The sequence below is a fragment of the Clavelina lepadiformis genome, chromosome 6 (assembly GCF_947623445.1).
Source record: "Clavelina lepadiformis chromosome 6, kaClaLepa1.1, whole genome shotgun sequence".
NCBI classification, from domain to species: Eukaryota; Metazoa; Chordata; class Ascidiacea; order Aplousobranchia; family Clavelinidae; genus Clavelina; species Clavelina lepadiformis.
The window spans coordinates 19,972,392-19,994,552 of NC_135245.1; the positions used below are offsets into that span (position 1 = coordinate 19,972,392).

The 22,161-nt window shown below is 37.1% G+C and overlaps 2 protein-coding genes and 2 long non-coding RNA genes across 5 annotated transcripts; 3 read left to right on the plus strand and 1 right to left on the minus strand.

Annotated features, from left to right (window-relative positions):
• Positions 1-334: 334 nt before the first annotated feature.
• On the plus strand, positions 335-1,462 carry LOC143463409 (uncharacterized). Its single transcript, XR_013118301.1, has 3 exons — positions 335-404; positions 510-629; positions 1,172-1,462. It is a non-coding gene; the product is annotated as an uncharacterized LOC143463409 (long non-coding RNA).
• A 5,332-nt stretch (positions 1,463-6,794) lies between these two features.
• Positions 6,795-7,922, plus strand: LOC143463410 (uncharacterized). The gene is made up of 3 exons (XR_013118302.1): positions 6,795-6,864; positions 6,970-7,089; positions 7,632-7,922. It is a non-coding gene; the product is annotated as an uncharacterized LOC143463410 (long non-coding RNA).
• A 6,301-nt stretch (positions 7,923-14,223) lies between these two features.
• Positions 14,224-15,624, minus strand: LOC143462622 (uncharacterized). Its single transcript, XM_076960848.1, has 4 exons — positions 15,475-15,624; positions 15,238-15,375; positions 15,033-15,158; positions 14,224-14,706 (listed from the first exon to the last, which is right to left on the minus strand). The coding sequence occupies exons 1-4, from the start codon at positions 15,524-15,526 to the stop codon at positions 14,375-14,377; spliced, it is 648 nt and encodes a 215-aa protein (XP_076816963.1). The 5' UTR covers positions 15,527-15,624; the 3' UTR covers positions 14,224-14,374.
• Positions 15,625-17,740: 2,116 nt separating this feature from the next.
• On the plus strand, positions 17,741-21,905 carry LOC143463188 (eukaryotic translation elongation factor 1 epsilon-1-like). Of its 2 annotated transcripts, XM_076961596.1 has the most exons (5): positions 17,741-18,117; positions 19,960-20,109; positions 20,200-20,358; positions 20,565-20,629; positions 21,286-21,905. In XM_076961596.1, the coding sequence occupies exons 1-4, from the start codon at positions 18,037-18,039 to the stop codon at positions 20,604-20,606; spliced, it is 432 nt and encodes a 143-aa protein (XP_076817711.1). In that variant the 5' UTR covers positions 17,741-18,036; the 3' UTR covers positions 20,607-20,629; positions 21,286-21,905. The 2 variants fall into 2 exon arrangements, with proteins under 2 accessions (XP_076817711.1, XP_076817710.1); XM_076961595.1 differs by lacking the exon at positions 20,565-20,629 and having other exon boundaries at positions 17,768-18,117.
• The last annotated feature ends 256 nt before the right edge of the window (positions 21,906-22,161 follow it).

The following is a 22,161-nucleotide window of genomic DNA, read 5'->3' on the forward strand; positions in this document are numbered from 1 at the left end:
TCAAGCAACATGAAGATTATTGTCAAAGTTGGACTTCTTCTTGCTTTTTTCTCCATTCAAGGTTTTTCAGGCTAAACAATTCTTTAAACATTTTAATCAAGGTAAACGAAATTCATAAAAATTGTCCATTGTTAATGAAAATTGCAGGATCAGCTATTCAATGCTATCAATGCCAATATGTATCGACTGCACCGGACAACACATGTTATGGTCCTAGTGTAGGCGATGAGCATCTGTCAAGTTGCCCAACAGGACAAGATTATTGCTTAACTTCAGTCGGAAGGTAATCTAGATATAGACTGGTCAAACAAGATATAAGCTCACCAAAAACTAAATGTACCGAAAAAAGCAACAAGCAATCGCTGGCTTAAAACTGATTAGCAGCAAACTACAGTGGTTCTGTAGTGACAAACCTTTTCCGAAACACAGGACATTATTATAGACACATAATTCATGGTTTTACCAAGCTCAAGATTTCGTCAACCGATAAAGTATTTCCTACTTTGCAGAGGCAAGCGCGTCGGGCATTGATGTGACCACAATTCTGAGACAATGTTCGCCGGTTACTGCCCAGTACAATTGCCAAACCATTGCTGGAGTAAACGCGTGTCTCTATTATTGTTCAGGAGGTGAGTTTGGAGAGCAGCAGCTCACCACTTGAATGCTACTTTTGATTTCACGTTTTTCGATTAAGATCTTCAACCATCTTTCACAAATTTTTGCGCTTTGAAGACATTAATTTCTGCTTTTATGACGTCAGAGGTGAAACAACCGTAAACTAATCAATTGAATGCTATTTTTGATTTCACGTTTATCGATTAAGATCTTCAACCATCTTTCACAAATTTTTGCGCTTTGAAGAAATTTATTTCTGCTTTTATGACGCCAGTTTCAGTTGTCGAAAAGACGAAAAAACCCCACGTTTAAAAAATTTCCAAGCTCACTAGTTTGTATGACGTCATTTCCGGTGTCGCTCTTGTGTCACTTGTTTGTCACGATCTGATGTTTCATTTGCTTCAGTACTTTCTTCTCAAAATTTTGCTATATTTTTCAAAACAAATAAATTATATTATAATTATATTTTAGATTAATTCAGTTTACTTAGAAAATAGAAGGCATTGTTACGTAATCTCGCTTTGGTAAAAATAAATTAAACCCAATTAATCTTCAGATGGTTGCAACAATGGCAACAGTGGATCACTGGTCCAAGCTTCTTTGTTCACTCTCATGCTGGCCATAGCTGGAGCTCTTGCGCTCACCAAGTGGTAATGAAGTTGTGTGATTCACGCCCGCATGATGTCTCTGTATCAAACGATTAATTATATTAGCAGTGTGTGTGTATTTTGCATCCAGAGATTTGTTTGTGTAAAGTAGAAATATCTTCTGTGTAAGTTACGATGTTTTATGATAGCATGTAAATGAACGGTATATAACCTAACAATAAATCATTTCACCAATACAAGTTGATCACAATTTTACCAAGTTATATGAAGAGGTGACGTTTAGTTTGCCGGCGGAACCATCAGTATCAGTATCAGCATCAGTATCTTTTCTTCTATGTTTGCTCTTTAAAAATTCCCGTCCTGGGTCTTTCTATTTTTGAGCGGATCAGTCATCGGTATAATTGCTTCAAACCTTTATAATTTCCATTTCGTGTTAACACGAATATCGCTTTCCTTAAAGTTCAAAGGTTACATTCATTATTTTAATAAAGTGACTACATCACCGGAAGCAGATCAGGGAGTTGTTGTTAAAGATAGGCGGTTAGGTTCGAAGAATGGCGATGCAAAAATTTAATTTAAGCTATTTTGGATTTAATTGAATTACATTTAGATTAGAAAGTAGATTTAGGTTTGGTTCAAATTGCTATGCTATAAAATTTAAGTTACTTTAACAAGAAACTATGAAAGATAGCTTTGAACTCACTAATTTTTTCCGGTGACATAGTAGCAGTCTATTTAGAAATAAGTATAAATGTCCCAGTCCAGTATGTTTGGAACAGGTTCTATCCTGTAGGTGACTTCATTTCTTGGTGATGGCGTAAGATAAATTTACAATTCGGAAGGCTGTATCAACTCAACCAACCAGTGAATAGCAAGATATTACCACAACTGACAACAATGCACTGGATTTGGTCGCATTCCTTCGGCTTTTTCTTAAATTCTTATCTAATTAGATCAAATTATTGCTATAAATGCCACTCAGGAGCGCGATTTGTACAGACGGCGTTCCACAATATAACATTATATTATGCATAGTTATCATATGTGTGAGACAATATTCTTTAGATACGGTTTGGTCTGCTGGATTGTTTGTGGCGTATCATAAAAACTCTTCATTTACTGTAAAGGTAGCTCCGGTGTCAATCAGAGCAAACGCTGAACTCTCATCAATGTTTATGTTGACATACTTACGCTATTGGTAGGACGTCGATTGTTTGTCGCATGTTGTTGTTGACAACGTCGATTGATGTGATCGCAATCTCACAGTTACAGCAAAACACTGAAGTCTTCTTCTCTCTTCTCGAGGTTCCCTTGCTGTCTTCATTTCACTTCGCAGCTGGGAAATTTCGTCTTGAAGTTTTTCGGCTGTTTTTGTTTTTCATTCGGCTACATCCTGGTGAGTGGTGATATATCGTCACCGCTGCCACTTCTGACGACATTATACGTGGTTCAAGATGCATCCGTTCTGCGTTATCAATAGCGTTCTTTGCGGTGGGTTAAATATCCGGTTATGAATATTTAGAGTTATCGTGTAAGATCTGAAACGCTTGCTGACAATTTCTCAGTTATACAGCACACTACTGCGCCTTTCATGGTGGTCGTCGTTTGGACAAGCCACTGTTCACAGCTGGGCTAAAGTTTCCAGAAAGCTTCTCAAGAATTTGTGGAAATCTTGGGTGCGCTGGTAGAGCTGTTGCATGACATGCTTTTTGTGAACGTGTTCCTGACGCTGTATCTTTGTCTTGTTGAATGACTTCGTCGTAGCTGAGCTCGTAGAGTTCTTTACGACCATTGTACATGGATGAATCTCATGAATTTCATATCTGATGAATCTCATATCTCCTAGCAAACTTTGTACACGTAAAGTATGATGTAAATTCCTGACGGCTTCTGAGACAAGTTTCGGTTGAATATTTCCAAATTCATTGCTAGGCTTTCAATAATAAAATCAAATACTAGCTCAGTAAATTGCAGTACAAAATGATTTGGATGAATTGAAACGTCTGGATCTGTTTCTGGTCACGTACATTGATGTTAACCTCACAGAAAATCATGTTTAAAACATATTAATATAATCTGTTTGGATCAAACTGCGCAAGTTTCTTTAAAGTCTTTTCAAATTACATGAAACGCGAAATCAAGTTGCGTTGAATCGGGCACAGAACAAAAGTTAATGCAGTTATATTGTGAAATACTTTCAAATGCTCAAGTTTGTTACGAGACGTTGCCAAGCATGACGATGAAGGACAGAAATATAAAAAAGTTTGAGAATTGTGAAAGCGATGTTTGTTTGTGATCTATACCATACATTTTTTTAGCTTTCATATTTGTAACTTTAGCTTTATTTTAGCATTTATTCACATACTGCAGAAAAAATATCAAATGACAAATGAATCACGATTCACGTGATGCCGGGCGGGTGGGTTAGTTTCATTCGATCAATGATCTCGACTTGAACATTTAGTTTCGAACAGAAACCAGACTTATCACGATTTGCGTCACAAGACTCGATCATATCCGACAAAACGTAAAATAAATTAACTCTTGAAAGCTTCAAAATAAATCGGGAAATTCCTGATGCTGTCTGAGACCAGTTTCGGTTGAATATTTCCAAATCAATTGCCTTTAATATTGAAATAAAATATTAGCTCAGTAAATTGCAGTACAAAATCATTTGGATGAATTGAAACATGTGGATCAGTTTTTGGTCACGTACATTGATGTTAACCTCACATAAAATCATGTTTAAAACATATTAATAATCTGTTTGGATGAAACCGCGCAAGTTTTTTGAAAGTACAAACAACGTGGATAAGGTAGGCCTACCATACGTCCTCTTTTAGGAGGATTTGTCCTCTTTTTTCAAGAAAAGTGAATGGTCCTCCGAGGACGCTCAAAAATGCCCAAATGTCCTCTTTTTTCGCATTTCGAGTTAGTTGCTTATACTTTCAACAAAACTTTTAGGCGAGACGTTGTATTTATTTCCAAAATATTACTGTAGCCATGAAACATGATGAATTGCTGGTTTAAAAAATGTTTTCCAACAAATTGCTCTATCAGCCCTACCTTCTTGATTGTTATTGCAAACATTGTTCGACGTTCTCTGTAACATTTGGGCTTTTTGATGTTGAGTTAAGTTCAAACTTGGGGTCTGTTAAGTTTAAACTTGCGCCAGAAAAATTGCAACAGAACCTCACATGTAAAAAGGCCCATTAATAAAGCAAAGGTGTGAGTTTTGTAGGCCTAGCCTACTATTAGTGTTACTTAGGGCTACCATATATCTTCTTTTCTAAATAAAAATGAATTGTGCTCAAAGTATAGCCTACTGAAAAATGTCAAAATGTCCACTTTTTTGCATTTTGTGCATTCTTGCTTATATTTTCAACACAATTATATTTTTATGTGACTTTTTGGGTCAAACGACAATTAACCGTGGGAAATTGACCGCGAACAAACTCACCGAGGACAACTGACCATGACGTAAATTTACCTAGAACCAACTGACCTTAAACCATATTATTACTTTAATCATATAATTTGAATAAACAACCATGCTAATATGCTTAAAAAATAAAAATCAAATGCGTAGCGTTTGTTTTGTGTCGCCGGCCAGTTGACCACGACCAATTGTCACCGGTGCATTTGTTCACGGTCAATTGACGTGATCCCGACTTTTTGGCATGAGGTCTAAGTCAAGTGACATTTCGGCGACAGCATGAGGTCTAACCATTTTTGTTATCATTGTTTTGATTTACACAACCATAAAAGCTAAATAAAGCTAGGCAGTAACGCCAAAGAAATATACTGTGTTTTCTGATGAACTGTGGCAAAAGTATCCTTGTTTCAGAAAAGGACGTAATGATTTTGAAGCTGAATGCATTACTTGTGCATATACGTATAGTTATCCAAAACATGTGATAAATTCTTTAAACGTAAAACTCTATTTTCATTGCACTAGCTGGCGAAATTGTCTTCCTTTTAGGCGATGAAAATATGGTAGGCCTAGGATAAGGCAACAAAAAATAAACCTATTCAGTTCTGCATGTCATGACAAACATTTCTTGGAAATAGTTTCCTTCAGGGTAAGATCGGATGTTGAAGCTATTGACAGATCCGAAGCGGACGCGAGGGCGTGAGGTTGAATCATGACATGAAACTCTGTCATTTCCTTGGCTGTGCTGGCATGATTTGGCTTTCGTTACAGATAGTTGTCTTCACTAGTCGAGAATGCTGCATTTGTAAGATGGATGATAAACAGCATTGATTTCTTTAACCCTATTCTAACTAGGCTTGGCTTCTCCTGCACAATGTCACAGCAAAACGTGGCGTACAGTTGCATTGTTAGCTGTAGAAACTTGAAATTTGGTGACTTTTCCTAAAAAATGTTCGGCTATCTGTCCATGTTTGTTTGATAAAGTTGGATTTTGTAATTTTTAAGATATTGCGATATTTTCATAATTTTCCTCTGCTTTGCTCTGCTCTCCGCATTGAAGCGTATTACTCATTTACGCACCAATAACTCGACTAACTATTCTCTTTCGTTCTCATCTCGCGGTCAGCTGGTTTTCCGCACAGCGGGGACGCGGCATATCAAGAAGAATTTCTAGAAATGTGTCACTTTGAGAAATACTTAATTTACACTAAATTCACTTTCTTTAGTTTTACAATTATGATGTATACAGGAAGCCAGCAGATTTTTCTACTAACCTGTCAAAATCCGATCAGTTTACGACGTATAGTTTTCTAGTAATTAACGATTGAAAATGTGTGTGCGGGGTCGGCCACACCTAGATTTTCAGTAAACTCGCGAGCCTGGTTAGGATAGGGTTAACGCTTGGTCTGCTGCTGCAGCACAAAGTTTTTGCATTGAGTTTTTCATCCATTCAAATTACATGAAACGAGATCAAGCTGCATTGAATAAGGGGCACAGAACAAAAGTTAATGCAATTATATCGTAAAATACTTTTAAATGCTCAAGTTTGATACGAGACGTTGCTTGCCGAGTATGACGATGAAGGACAGAAACATAAAAAAGTTTGAGAGTTGTGAAAGCGATGTTTGTTTATGTTTAACGCCATACTCGATTTAGGCCACGCCTCAAAGTTTTGCCAACAACGTACAGGTGGCTGACTAGAAGAAAAGCAAAGATAAAAACCTTAATTGAAATAATTTATGCAATTCAGCAGATTTTAGGCTCTTATAAGTGATAATTTGATCCATAGCAGAAGACACATCGATCAAGCAACATGAAGATTATTGTCAAAGTTGGACTTCTTCTTGCTTTTTTCTCCATTCAAGGTTTTTCAGGCTAAACAATTCTTTAAACATTTTAATCAAGGTAAACGAAATTCATAAAAATTGTCCATTGTTAATGAAAATTGCAGGATCAGCTATTCAATGCTATCAATGCCAATATGTATCGACTGCACCGGACAACACATGTTATGGTCCTAGTGTAGGCGATGAGCATCTGTCAAGTTGCCCAACAGGACAAGATTATTGCTTAACTTCAGTCGGAAGGTAATCTAGATATAGACTGGTCAAACAAGATATAAGCTCACCAAAAACTAAATGTACCGAAAAAAGCAACAAGCAATCGCTGGCTTAAAACTGATTAGCAGCAAACTACAGTGGTTCTGTAGTGACAAACCTTTTCCGAAACACAGGACATTATTATAGACACATAATTCATGGTTTTACCAAGCTCAAGATTTCGTCAACCGATAAAGTATTTCCTACTTTGCAGAGGCAAGCGCGTCGGGCATTGATGTGACCACAATTCTGAGACAATGTTCGCCGGTTACTGCCCAGTACAATTGCCAAACCATTGCTGGAGTAAACGCGTGTCTCTATTATTGTTCAGGAGGTGAGTTTGGAGAGCAGCAGCTCACCACTTGAATGCTACTTTTGATTTCACGTTTTTCGATTAAGATCTTCAACCATCTTTCACAAATTTTTGCGCTTTGAAGACATTAATTTCTGCTTTTATGACGTCAGAGGTGAAACAACCGTAAACTAATCAATTGAATGCTATTTTTGATTTCACGTTTATCGATTAAGATCTTCAACCATCTTTCACAAATTTTTGCGCTTTGAAGAAATTTATTTCTGCTTTTATGACGCCAGTTTCAGTTGTCGAAAAGACGAAAAAACCCCACGTTTAAAAAATTTCCAAGCTCACTAGTTTGTATGACGTCATTTCCGGTGTCGCTCTTGTGTCACTTGTTTGTCACGATCTGATGTTTCATTTGCTTCAGTACTTTCTTCTCAAAATTTTGCTATATTTTTCAAAACAAATAAATTATATTATAATTATATTTTAGATTAATTCAGTTTACTTAGAAAATAGAAGTCATTGTTACGTAATCTCGCTTTGGTAAAAATAAATTAAACCCAATTAATCTTCAGATGGTTGCAACAATGGCAACAGTGGATCACTGGTCCAAGCTTCTTTGTTCACTCTCATGCTGGCCATAGCTGGAGCTCTTGCGCTCACCAAGTGGTAATGAAGTTGTGTGATTCACGCCCGCATGATGTCTCTGTATCAAACGATTAATTATATTAGCAGTGTGTGTGTATTTTGCATCCAGAGATTTGTTTGTGTAAAGTAGAAATATCTTCTGTGTAAGTTACGATGTTTTATGATAGCATGTAAATGAACGGTATATAACCTAACAATAAATCATTTCACCAATACAAGTTGATCACAATTTTACCAAGTTATATGAAGAGGTGACGTTTAGTTTGCCGGCGGAACCATCAGTATCAGTATCAGCATCAGTATCTTTTCTTCTATGTTTGCTCTTTAAAAATTCCCGTCCTGGGTCTTTCTATTGTTTCGCGGATCAGTCATTGTTATAATTGCTTCAAACCTTTGTACGTTCAATTTCGTGTTTACACGAATATCGCTTTCCTTAAAGTTCAAAGGTTACATTCATTATTTTAATAAAGTGACTACATCACCGGAAGCAGATCAGGGAGTTGTTGTTAAAGATAGGCGGTTAGGTTCGAAGAATGGCGATGCAAAAAGTTAATTTAAGCTATTTCGGGTTTAATTGAAGTTACATTTAGATTAGAAAGTAGACTTGGGTTTGGCTCAAATTGCTATGCTATAACATTTAAGTTACTTTAACAAGAAACTATGAAAGATAGATTCGAACGCACGAATTTTTTCCGGTGACATAGTAGCAGTCTATTTTGAAATAAGTATAAATGTCCCAGTCCAGTATGTTTGGAACAGGTTCTATCCTGTAGGTGACTTCATTTCTTGGTGATGGCGTAAAATAAATTTACAATTTGGAAGGCTGTATCAACTCAATCAACCAGTGAATAGCAAGATATAGCTACAACTGACAACAACGCACTGGATTTGGTCGCATTCCTTCGGCTTTTTCTTAACTTCTTATCTAATTAGTTCAAATTATTGCTATAAATGCCACTTAGGAGCGCGATTTGTCCAGGCAGCGTTCCACAATATAACATTATATTATGCATAGTTATCATATGTGTGAGACAGTATTCTCTAGATCCGGCTGCTGGATTGTTTGTAGCTTACCATAAAAACTCTTCACTTATAACTGTAAAGGTAGCTCCGGTGTCAATCAGAGCAAACGCTGAACTCTCATCAATGTTTATGTTGACATACTCACCTTACTGATTGTACGTAAGAAGCACGTCGATTGTTTGTTGCGTGTTGTTGTTAACAACGTCGAGCGATGTGACCATAATCTCACAGTTACAGTAAAACACTAAAGTCTTCTTCTCTCTTCTCGAGATTCCCTTGCTATCTTCATTTCGCTTCGCAGCTAGGAAATTTCGTCTTGAAATTTTTCGACAGTTCTTTTGAATTCGGATACATCCTGATGATATCTCGTCACCGCTTCCACTTCTGACGACATTATACGTGGTTCATGATGCTTTCGTTCCGCGTTTTCAATAGCGTTCTTTGTTGTGGGTTGAATATCCGGTTATGTATATTTAGAGTTATCGTGTAAGATCTGAAACGCTTGCTGACAATTTCTCAGTTAAACAGCACACTACTGCGCCTTTCATGTTGGTCGTCGTTTGGATAAGCCACTGTTCACAGCTGGGCTAAAGTTTCCAGAAAGCTTCTCAGAGATTTTTCAAAACCTTGGGTGCGCTAGTAGAGCTGTTGCATGACATGCTTTTGTGAATATGGTCCTGACGCTGTATCTTTTGCTTGTTGAATGACTTCGTCGTAGCTAAGCTCGTGGAGTTCTTTACGACCATCGGTCATGGATAATATCATATCTCCCCGCAAGCTTTGTAGAAAAGCATGTTTCTTTGCAGCATCTGATGCTTTAGCGCTGTCGCAGAAGGATTCGAATTCGTTCAGAAAAGACGAAAACCTATAACTATAACCAAACTGGTAACGAGGCGGGAATAAATTTATCCTTCAGTAAAACTTGATAAAATCTTCTGTATCTAAGAAATCCTGCCGTGCTTGCCAGTGTTACATTTTCGTTGTCTTCACTCTCACATATACCGGCTTATGTCTTATTATAATAATTCAGTCATAAGTCCCGCTCACACAACTTATCTCAGTAGCTCCAACCTTGAATGATGAGTGCTGTCAGATGCCGTTAAAAACACAATCAAGACGGATAGCGCTCAATCAAGTACATAAAGTCGCAATCGGCCGCAAGGGAAACGCGACGAAGCAAAGCCCCAAAACACGCGCAACATACACAAGACAATAATCTTTATACTTCCGATTTGGCCAGCTGGTAACCCCAAACAATAACTCAGGGTAAAGACGAGAAATTTTTCTCCAAGTTCGCCGAGAAGGTCTATATATCTATTCGCTCAAACTAACAAGTCTCAAGCGTGATAAATAGTAGGTAATCAAGATATTTCAAACATTTATTCAAAAAGTCACTTGAAGAAAATAAACTGGACGACGACGCGTGAAAATACCCAATCGTTCTCCATGTATATACAAAGTGGAACTTATACTTGGTGTACATTTTCAAGTGATAAGCAATGAAAGCCGAAATTTAGCCATCAAAGGCTTTCCTCGGCCCATAGACTGTAATACCATCACTGCATGCACAGATTCCACACGTGCACACACCATAAGACTATATTCGAACCTGTAACAATATTCTTTTATTATAGCTATCGGCGCCAAATTGTGTTAAATCATTGCTTTTATGCACTGCGTGGAGAGGATTTAATGCAATGAATTTTTGTAATAACTGACCAACTGGCCTTGGTCTCAAAGTTGCAGCACAATGTAAGCATCCGCCAGTAAACTACACTAGTTAGCTTGGCGCCATCTAGCGTATGCATTTTTTGCTAGCTTCTTATAAAGAGGCGGGGAGTTTTTTGAATGCCTCAAACTTTTTACATCAATTCTTTTTTAATAAATTTAGATATTACGCATGACGGAGCAGAAAATGAGCGCGAGAGCTCCAACTATTGCAAGCATGAGAGTGATCGGAGAAGCTTGAACGAGTGATCCACTGTTGTCGCTGTTGCCTCCGCCATTGTCGGATCTACCGCCGTCTGCGATGTTGACGCTTGTAGTAGTAACATTGTTGCCATCGTTACCATCGTTGTCAGTGTTGCTATCGTCACCATTGGTGTCGGTGTTACCATTGTTGCCAACGTTACCGTTATCGGTGTTACCATAGTCGTTGGTGTTGCCATTGTTGTCGTTCTTCTTTGGTCTTTTTTAGATATTTACAAGCGGAAAGGACAGAGCTGCGTGGGTGACGGTGTAGCTTATAATATGCTCTTTCTGACAGTTCTGATTACAAGTTTTGCGCGAGAACTAGTTTCTCTATTTATTCAAATTAAACCCGCGAGGCAAATATTTTAAAGAGTTTTTTGTAGCTTCTTTTCTAGGACTTTGATAAAACAATGTTTTCAAACTTCGAAATTGTACGTTTCGGATATTAAATGCTGGTAGAAAATATGATACCACAAATGTGACAATGTTTTTTACATGGTTACTGAACATTAACCTGTAGAGCAATCCACAGTTTCGCTTGGAACATAGTAAATATAAAAGACTTCCCTCTGGTAAAACATAGCATGCTTTAAATTTAATTTCGCTAACGTTTTGACAACCTATATATTGAATACACAACTAAAATGTCCACGCAACGCGATGGGGCATCATTGTTAACTTATTGTCATTACTTATTAATTTTAATGTGTTATAAAAGAAAAATAGACGCGCTGAACAAAACGGTAGAGCTCCAGCGCACTTACCTTTCGAGCAATAGTAGAGGCAAGTCTCATGTCCTGAATCGGACGTCGAGCAACTTTTTTCGGCGTAAGTAGCTGAACATTGCCTTTTAATTGTCACGAACGGAATTCCACTTTCCTCCCACTCTACAAAAAATAAAGTAATTTTTCTAGTCAACAAATTTGAAAGCAATGGTCAAAGATCTCCTGTGGTGAATTCGCTATTACGACAAAGGCTCACTTTCGACTGATGTTGAACAATGAACTTGATCGTCCAGCAAGCAATCGACCAGAGAATTGTCTAGGTTTGGCGCGTAACATGTCTCGGCTTCTTCGCTTGCGTAAGGGTCGAGTATTGTCGCGCGGCAGTCATAGCATTGGAAAGACAAGCCTGAAATTCATATTCGCTCATAGAACAAAGAGATTTTATTCATATAGAAACATACTTAATGCAATTAAAATTTCCAAACGAATCTTCAGTCACAAATACCTTGGCCTACTAACAATGCAAGAAGAAATCCAACCCCGACAAAAATCTTCATGAAATTTGTTTAAATGATTCTTCGCGGTTTTCAAAGTGATCGCTTATAATTGCCTCAAAATCTGTTCAAAATTTTTCTAACTAAAGTTGCTTTCAAGAATTAGATGTTTAGGCACATTAAAATCTTATAAAAAGTTCGTGATTTATCAATAGCCAAAATCATTGCCAATATCACTAAAAAGTGAAACGTTTAGAGGAGGTTAAGATCATTGCTAGCATACAAGGGTGCTGAATTCAGACAGGTACTTGCACTGTACTAGTATACGGTAAAGAGTTTGAGAAAGACGATTTTAGCAAAGCAACGTTAGCCTGCTCAAGGGCCCAGACTGATTCAGTAGACTAGTAGATTCAGTAGACTACCACACTTCAATGAGTGAATGCACTTAGCTGAATTTTACAAATCGGAAAGGAAACATGGAAGCTTGTTAAAATACTAAAATGCGCCCCAGACATCTTGAAAGTGCCCTCAGGTTTTTTGCCCACCCACCAAGATTATGTTGAAAAAAAAAACACTAAACGCAACCAAACCGGTAACAAATGACTTACTACTGTACTAGCAATATAGGCTACATCTTTACTTCGGTAGCGATTTTGAGTCTAGGGTAAAGTCTAGTGTTCAACTAAAATACGTCAGGAAGGTGTAGTTCTTGTAAACAAATGCATCACGTGGTTGTGCACCGTTGCACTAGACTGGCGTAAAATGATGTTTCATCTGATACTGTTACCTTGGAGAGTTAGCTCTTCCAACAAGACATATTAAACAAGGTTAGGCTAGGAACTCTTTACTCTGACCTAGCATATTGCAAGTCAAATTTGCATAAATTTAAAAGAACAGGCCTGTAGTTGGACCACGCTGGCCTAATTCAAGAGTTACATGCAAGGCAAGTAGGCCCATGTTATTCATTTTACACTTCGAGTTCAAGTTTCTAAATATTTGCGAATATGTACGGCCAGATCAGGCGGAAAGTACCTTACCAGGTATATTGAACAGATGTCTTCCAGGACTTTATTACAGTGTTAAAAATGAGGACGAAATTTTTAAATTTGTTTGTCATCAACCTCCTCTGTCGAACGACACCACCGCGTTCCATCCTCGTAACGTAACGCCTTAAAGTTTTATTGGTAGGCTTACACAAGTATAGGCCTACATATTACTTAACGTCGTGAGCATAATAAACGAAAATTTTGAAAGCTTCACTTAATTAAAGCCGCTTTACCTACATCAGATAAATCGCTGTACAAGAAGCACTAGCTTCCTGGATAACTGGTGCCGTCTACCAGTGAGCTATGCTTACTTTTTGAAGAACATATTGACAAGATTGTTCAAAAGATCAAACACATGATTATGATGAAACAATTTGTTTGAAATGTTACACAACACCCAAAGTGCAAACCGTAACAATCGATATTATAACTGTTGATGGAGAATGTGTACCTTAGCCAAAAGTGTGATCCAAATAAGCTGCAGGCAGAGTTTCTGTAGCAAAAAAGCATGAAATGTGTCCTATCATTGAGAAAGTGAAGAAAAGAATTCCGAATGGTGGGTAAAGTACACTTCGGAAGTGTACCTTTACTTGTCACTTCCACACGTTCGCCAAAGTTTCGACTCACTCGAGTATATCATGCCATAGGCACTAGCCTTTTTCATTTCTAAATATATCAGTTAGTAAGCTGCGTGCTGCCCAAGCTATCAACCTATACACGCCTAATTTAAGACTATGCATACATCTTATGACTTATTTTAGTTACTTCATCATTGGTAATTTCGCATTTGTATTACACCTGGCAAGTGTTTTAGCTGTCATACGATAATAATTCAGGTTTTTGCAATGCGACTGAACATTACAAAATGAACAAACATTCCACAACTTTGACATGGAATGGAACGTTGCTCTTGCGCAAGTTGACGCGTTTAACGAGTGAACATTGATGGAATGCACCTGTAAATCTCTCAGATTGTCAGTCTATTTAAATTATTATATACACACTGCAGCAGTATATAAGTAAGTGTACGCACTGCACAATTATTGTGTGGAACATTTAAAAATTTAGCGTGTTTTAAATTCTACTCAATTCCCGTTTTAGCCAAGTGAGACTAAATTGTGTGGAAATCGACCTTGTCGTGGCAGTTTGGATCAGGTAATAAACGTGTTCTTAATTTGCGTTGGTGAGTATTCTTGAGCCAACTTGTTAAAAGCTGACTGGTCAGGAAATGTAATTAAAATCACAGCTTGTTTTATAGCAAACAGTTTATTGGAGCATTTAAATTTCATTGTATATACACTTAATAATATCTATGACTCAGAGAAACACATATATAAATATAAAGCTTACTTTTTTATAGAAAGATTGTGTTATTTAGCGACATCGCGTGGAACAAAATTATTGATGTTTATTACCACTTGATGAGCACAAGAGCATAAACTAACGCGAACAAAAGAGTGAGTAGAGAAGCTTGGACCAGTGAACCACTGTTGTAGCTTTCGTCATTATTGTTGTCAGATCTGCCGTTGTCGACATTGCTGACCATCATTGTAGTATTATTGTTGTTGTTGACGGTAACAGTTGTACCCTTGGTGGTGCCAACAGTGGTGTTAGGAGGAGGAGTGTTGGCGTTAGGACCGGGGGCGTTTGCGTTAGGGAAGCCATTGTTTCCGTCAGCGGCGCTAGAGTCGGCGACGTCAACAGTAGCCCCAGGTGTGCCATCGTTGCGACTGTTGCAGCCGTCTGAGGAAAAATCTTATTAAAATATTGCTGAAGCGTATCTTTCGTTACGCCACCACCGACAAACTATTTCATAGTAGGCGGCCATCGCAAAGAATCCAAATCAGAACTTTATCAAAGGTTGCAAATTTAAATGAGAAATTGTTCGTTAAACAACCTGTTGCGAGACGAGTTGTAGAAGTTTCATTTTTTAGACCAGGGATTCTCAACCAAGTGGTACGAGATCATACAATGGTTGGGGACCCCTGTTATAGACAGTATAAGCTAGACCGTGACGTAATGTTCGGAACGTAATTTCTTCATGAACAAATGATGTGGTGCAAACACACCTCCTGAGCAGTAGTAATAGCAAACGTCATCCCCGAACTCGTTCTCTCCACAATGTTCGTCGGAGTTGGTTTTTGAACATTCCCTTGCGATGGTCGTATCGACAGGTTCATCAGCTGGATTAGTTTCTGTAAAATATGACATTATTTTTCAACATGCATCAAGAAATGTAAAAGTATTCTCCTTGTGTATGTGATAATGAATTACTTGCGATTGAAGTTCCACAAGAAACGTGCTCTGATAACCAGCACTCTTGTAGATACTGTCTGTCTACGTCAGGACCAAAACATGAAGTATCTTCTGATCCCGGAATATGGTGGCATTGAAAGCACCATAGGGCAGAGCCTGAAATTCACACTGACTTTTGTTAATAAGATGTATTTTATTCATAGAAAAATATTTTTTGCAATCAAACATGTTACGTCATTCATCGTCCCTAAATACCTCGGGTGACGATGAAGGCAAGAAGAATTCCAACTTTTACGAAAATCTTCATGGATTTTGTTTAAATATTTTTTGCGGTTTTTCAAAGCGATCACTTATCGTCTTTAATTTTGTTGAATAGCCTATTCAACTGTATTTTAAAATAATTTAAGGCTTATCTTTAATTTGCCTAACTCATGGGTGTCAAACTCCAACTGCGTTTAGGGGCGCATTGGAAAATTCAATTAAAGGTGTGGCCTCACTAACAAGTCAAGGAAGACTGAACCGCTGCGCGGTTCTGAATTAGGTTGTGTTGTCGTCGGTGGTGACATGTTTTCGTACTGTACTTAAAATGACGAAGTCGCTAACCCACAGTAATATCCCAAAGCTTTCATCATACAACTGCATCAGCCAAACTCATTTGACATCTTATTTATGTTTTTACTGCATACCCTTCTTTAATAGATTCATTGTCATGGTGATGTCACAATTGACCTTTGTATTTTAATGTCAACATAGTGGTTTAATTTAAATATTTATAAGCTACTTTTGCCTTGGTTGAAGGAGTTAGGTATATAGATGTTCGATTTATCCCTTAGTGCTGTAGTTGAGAAAATTAATTACACAAAACGTTTGACCATGTTAGAAAGATTTCAACCGTGGTAACTGATCTAACTCTCCTGGCGCACGCGAAGAAGATTTTTTCCCTAAAATTCAATCTATTTCCATGCAAGCCTGCAGCCGAATTAAACCATTTCTCGGGCCCTAGGCTAAGTTTGACATCCTTGACTTAACCATTCAAACGCTATCTTATTGGAAGAAATTTCAATGCGCCATGACTGTCACCAAAAACAGATTAAGCACCTAGTAAAGCAGATTTCCCGATTTTACAACGAGAGCTTTGGCCACAAAGACCTTATCGCAGAACGATAACGCCAGGAAATTAGAACACATAATACCCAATAAGCCTAAACTTTAAAGTATTGTAGATTAGGCCTACGTGGTAAGAACCAGTAACAAGTTTACTAATCAAAAAATACGTTAACGCTAGGCTAGCCTAGGCTGTAACGGTATCTTCACTAAGCATAAAGCTACAACGTTCTGCCCTATGCTAGCTTTCTGAAAGCCAGACTCCAAAATTATTTCAAATTTGACGTTTTATGGTGATTAACTACACTAGAAACCTCTTCCAATAATCTCTAACAATCGCAGTTTATCCAGTTTCAGACAAAATGCAACATTAGCACTACCGGTATTTCATTTCAAAGTAAACATCGGAAGCATTTCACACAATGACACATAAATCAGGTTTATAATGCAACAATGGAAAATAAAAAAACAAACTATGACAACATCAATTTTCAAACTTCATTTTCTCCTGCGTACGTAGTTATTACTTTATTTGCACTTTGGCATTGACAAGGCCATATTATGCGATTTGAATCAAAGTTAAGGCACTGCCTTCAGCTTTAAAAATTTGCTCATCTCAGACAACCATCAGTAGTTAGTTGTTTGTCATACTCTGAATGTTATGATTGTGGTAATCAAACTTAGTCTGATTAACATTTAATCTTTTGGAAAAATGTAATTTTTTATGAAAATAGGCTATAGCCTAGTCCTAGGTCATCTGCAGTATATAGTCTACCAGTACACCCATATTATATATGGAAAGAAAGCGTTGTGCTGCGGACACTTATAGTAGGCTATAAACCAAATTGAAGCCATATCAACAAAAATGTCTTGATCCAACACAATAACGGAGAAAAATTGTTTAGCATAAAATAACTGACTGTAATAGGCCTACTTGTATGGAAAATTAGTAGATTGCAACAAAATAAAAATTCTTTTTATTTCGATCTGGCCTAAATAAAAAATATTTTAATCTGGCCAAAAAAAGAAAAGGAAACAAAACTCGAACTTAAAATGAAAATAAGAATGGATTTCAATAAAAATTAAAAAATAAAATAAGATTAATCACAGAATTTAAAATGGAAACAAAATTAAAATCTGCATGCAAAAATAAACAAAACAGTGAAAAATTTTGTTTGAAATTGGGCCACCATGTATTAGATTTTAGAAGTACTTTTGAAACATGGCACCTCAAATTCGTAGGCGCCACGTAAACTCGAAAAAATTATTCTGACCGAACTTTGTTTTTTTTTAAACTGGTATAGGTTACGTCGTTAATTAGGTTAGCCAAGGGGTTATACTTGTAGAGTTTGTAGACCATAAGCATAACGTTAGCCTATCCTGTGATAACTTTTTTAACTGGTTTAGTTGTGCTAGGCTATTATCTTACAAAGCTGAATATTTTTTTTTATCAAAAATAAAAGCTTAAAACGTGAAAATTAACTACGACAATTTCGCGTAATGTACCGTAGCCTAGCCTATAGTTTGTTGGCAATTTCTGAACTCCAAACGAACCGCAAAACCATGGTTAAACTTTAAAAAGTAAATATGTACTGAAATAAGTTTACCTCGCTTGTATAGGTTATTGCAGCTTGCTGTATAATACCTTATATCTAGACTCCCAGTGCAAGTTTATTTAAAAATCTGATGGTTTTGTAGTCCAGGACACTCGCAATGGACGTGCATCCTTTAAAAGACGACTTACCAGTAATTTTGCGCTTCATTGACAAAGCTGGACCTATTAATTCTACTGATGTAAGTGTTTAAGTTTCGGTACTTCTTCCATAAACACGTTTTTATTTGTTTTATGAAATTTTCGGATTCAGTGCGGAAGTGCACAACCAAATGATGTTACAATTTAAGCAGCTGGAGGCTAGTATACAAATGCATCCTCTGGCTATGCATTTCTGCACTGAACACTAATTTCCTAATTGGCCTTAAAGTTGGCTCAATAAGTTAGTTATTAGAGCTCCTAAAAATATGAACCAAAGAATGGAGGCTTCAGTGCATGCCATCACACCAAAATTGACATGTTTGCACGCTCCATTTCTCGTTTAAAACTATGGTGCTTTCTAGTTGGGACAGTAGTAACAAAAGCCAAGTTATTTTAGCAAAGCTTCGTTTCATCATATATTCTTTTCTAAGCATTTTTATTTGTTAAAAATTGAAACATAACAACGAGACTTGCAAAAATAAAAGGGATGAGGGTTCATTACCGAATCTAGAGTCGTACAGAGATTTTCCTAGGTTTAGCCATAAATATTATGACATATATATGTCATATAATGTCATGCATATGTTTACCTTTCTCAAAATTTGTGCTGCAAAATATTCAGACTTCGCTCAAGCAATTATCTAAGTTAGTCAAGGTACATACCTTCACAAAGACATTGTTGGCTCTTGTTCCTTAGTTTACCAGTCTATTTGCACTTTGGACTACATGCAAAGTGGCATGGATGGTCAGGGTCAGACTGTTTGTTAAATTTTTGTCTCCAGGCAAACTTGAGTGTACCAAACAAAGGTAGACGTTTACCGGGAAAATATTGAAAGTTGCCCAAAAAAAACTAATATTTAAGCAAAGACTTTGCATCTGGCAAAGTGCGTTCATTTACAGAACCAGTTCTGCTTGCTCAATGTCGAAACTTGCCAAAACGGCTTAATTGTGCAGTTTTGCTGTGTGGTGCTCTAAAGTGAGTTGATGTAACTATAGATGATAAAATTATGTTTCGTCAGGTGAAAATGTGGTGTGTGTTTTAAAAAATGCCTGGCACCTGTGGGGCTTATACAATATACAGCCCGATAAACTTTGTTCACAACTTCCTCAGCTAGGTGAGATACCCAATTTGAATGTATGCTATTTTCGAATATATTGCATTCAAACACTGGGTTAGGATCAAAAGAAGAAAAAAAATTAATTTTGTAAGTTAGATGCATCAGAGTTGAGCTTGCAAGATTCAAGGATTGGTACAAATGTCTTCTTAACATTTGTAGACTTTCTGTAGTTTAGCATGCACCGAAGTCAGAAAACCGTAATAAGTTTTATATATTAAAACAGCATTTGAACCACACTACGCAATGAAATGTACTCTCTCATTTATTGCGCTGCTTTGTTTAAGTTTTTGATTATTCTTAAATAGAGATTTCTTGGACCACATTTTAGCAAATTTTTCAATCTGGCATCTATGTAACTTTAGACTTTGCACAACCTTCATATCATTAAAGTTTTTATGCATGGTCATGTACAACATGAATGGTCGATTGTCGAACACATGTGCAACAGAATGAGAAAACTGGGAACTTGCACGAAAGGCTGGCTCCGTAACCAGAGCTCAAGCAGTCAGGATTTATCGCCGAGTTTAAGTCGTGCAAATACTTTCCTTAGTCCGAGGATAAACAATCTGATAACATATTCTTGGTCTGAGAGGCTAAGTGTTGAAAAAATGACATTTTGTCGCATGTTTGTGGATAATTACAGCTATATATCTATGATTTTAATTCTTCGGTTGATCAAGTAGTTCATTCCAGTTTTCATTTAGTTTAACTATAGAGTCTTAGCATACTTAACAGGTCACATATAAACCTGATAACATTTTGTAGGGACCTTCAACAACAATCGTTAAACTGGCCGAATTTTGTCCAAACTTCATAAACCTCAACGGTAAAACAGCCTTCAACAGAGCCCTCGTGTGGGAGTGGCTGGAAAAGAGATTGTCGTTTGAAAATGGAAGCGCAAAGAAACTTTGCAAGGTATCTAAGTTCTCTGCATAAAGGTATATGGGTCATTATTTGGTGTAAGAATTGAAGTAATTGCTAACCTTGTTATTTCTCATTTCACAGTGCATTGAAGAGAGACTTCAGGGCCAAGTATACCTTGCTGGAAATGATTTTACAATTGCTGACGTTGTTTTGTTCCATTGTTTGAAACCGTACTTCTGCGATCTGACGCATAGTGAGAGACAGACACAGTTTGTTAATAGTTGTCGCTGGTTTCAACATGTAAGTTGCTTTTAATAGATCATTTTATGGTCTTATGGGATCTTATTATGGGAATCTTTATCCTCGGACTGAGGAAAGTTTTTGCACAACTTAATCACAGCAATAATTTCTCATCGCTCGAACCCCAATTACCGAACTAGCCTTTATGCAAGTTCCGATTGTCACGCGTTTTTATTTGCTTTTTTGTGTCAATATGCCCAATTTAGATCTGTTCACCAGGTCCACTAAACAGAAACAAGACTTGTTGATGCTTTGACCAAAGGCAAGGGAGGCAAGTTGTGGCATATTCTCATTTGAGTTATAATGGTCATGAGGATGTACATTTAAAAATAATGAATAGTCTAAATCTCTGTGGTTTGTTAAAATTGCTGGAACTACTGAACGCCACAAGATTCATGCATACATTCACTGAGCCCGTCTTTAAAATTTTATACATTGCTGTCTATTTACTAGATAATAAAGTAAAAATGTTGGATATAGGATCCCACTCTAGGGTTAACTTTTGTTTTTAATTTTTCTGCACGAGCTTTCGCAAGCATTAGCTTGCTTCATTTGGTGTACCAAGAGATGTCCATTTACTAGAGATGTGCCGCAAGTTAGATTATTCTGGTTCGTGCTAACCCAAATATCATTTAGGTCGACACCAACGAATCTTGAATCTATTCTTTATAGAACCAAACAATAAAATTTCATCCAAAAGTTGTCAAGTCTTGCTTGTAACATGACGTAATCGATAAAAAATGGCTTAATTTCAAAAAATAATGTTTAAAGCTAATTGAAAAGCTAAATCGTTAGGAAAATAACCTTCAGTATAAGTAATGCTGACTTTGCTGGAATTTCCCACGGAGGCGATATTCTACGAATCTTTTCGAGTTTTGGTTCGTATCGGCCCATCCCTACTGTTTACTGTTTGTTCGATGTCTTTAGATTCAACACACTTCAGGAATTATGGGAGAATCAAAGAAAATTCCCTTTCTGAAGAATAACATTTATGTATGATGGTGGCAAGTGGTTCTAGATGGTGCCTGGATGATTTCAATTTCAACACCTATCCAAGGTTGCTATGGCGATAGAATGATTCCATACGATGCTGATTGAAGATTGCTATGCTGAATATTCAAAAATACTAGACTTTGTCTACAGTTAATTTAGGTGCAATGTCCCAGTTGTACATTTGTTCATTTCAAATTAATTCAAAGAGAAATTAGAAATAGAATAAATGTGCACTTTGGTGTTGAAAACATTTTCGCTTTGAGATTGACAGCAGTCATTTTAAGGAATCTCAAATCTTATGGAAAGTTTTTAGCTTCCTATGTGTTCTCTGCAAACACCTTATTTTTGATAACGGTTAAGCTGATCCTGTTCTCGCCACACGCAACCCCGGCGGCACTTCCAAATACTCCTGTTTGTCGCCATTTTTATCATGTTCTATTTCTTTACCCATCAACTCATCTGTATATACCAGCATTGAAAGCAGCATGCGTTGTGGATTAATGGTCGTTTGCTCTTTTGTTGGCTTCGTGAAATAAAATCTTCGTATCGATGCAGATGTGCGTTCAATGAAATTATGTCTTATGCTTTGTGTCGTTTGCAAGTTTAGTTTCATCGCCTTAGTCAACCTGAATATACGTTGTGGACCCTACCGCTGGATATGAAAGGTTATTATTTTGTTAATGGAAGTCGGAATAAATGTCAAACTTAGATGATCATAACAAAGCATTAACTTCTAAGTAATGCTCCACCCAGAAAACAATATTATTTTCCTGTCTTGATGGCGCCGCTTGGTTGGCTGAAAGGAAACAG

Bases quoted from the DNA above. Each gene is read 5' to 3' on its own strand.
- LOC143462622 (XM_076960848.1), bottom strand. From the start codon at position 15,526: ATGAAGATTTTCGTAAAAGTTGGAATTCTTCTTGCCTTCATCGTCACC. The intron at 15,376-15,474 runs GTATTTAGGGAC...TGTGAATTTCAG, and splicing joins TGCCTTCATCGTCACCCGAG to GCTCTGCCCTATGGTGCTTT. The intron at 15,159-15,237 runs GTAATTCATTAT...CATATTTTACAG, and splicing joins TTGTGGAACTTCAATCGCAA to AAACTAATCCAGCTGATGAA.
- LOC143463188 (XM_076961595.1), top strand. From the start codon at position 18,037: ATGGACGTGCATCCTTTAAAAGACGACTTACCAGTAATTTTGCGCTTC. The intron at 18,118-19,959 runs GTAAGTGTTTAA...AACATTTTGTAG, and splicing joins GACCTATTAATTCTACTGAT to GGACCTTCAACAACAATCGT. The intron at 20,110-20,199 runs GTATCTAAGTTC...CTCATTTCACAG, and splicing joins GCGCAAAGAAACTTTGCAAG to TGCATTGAAGAGAGACTTCA.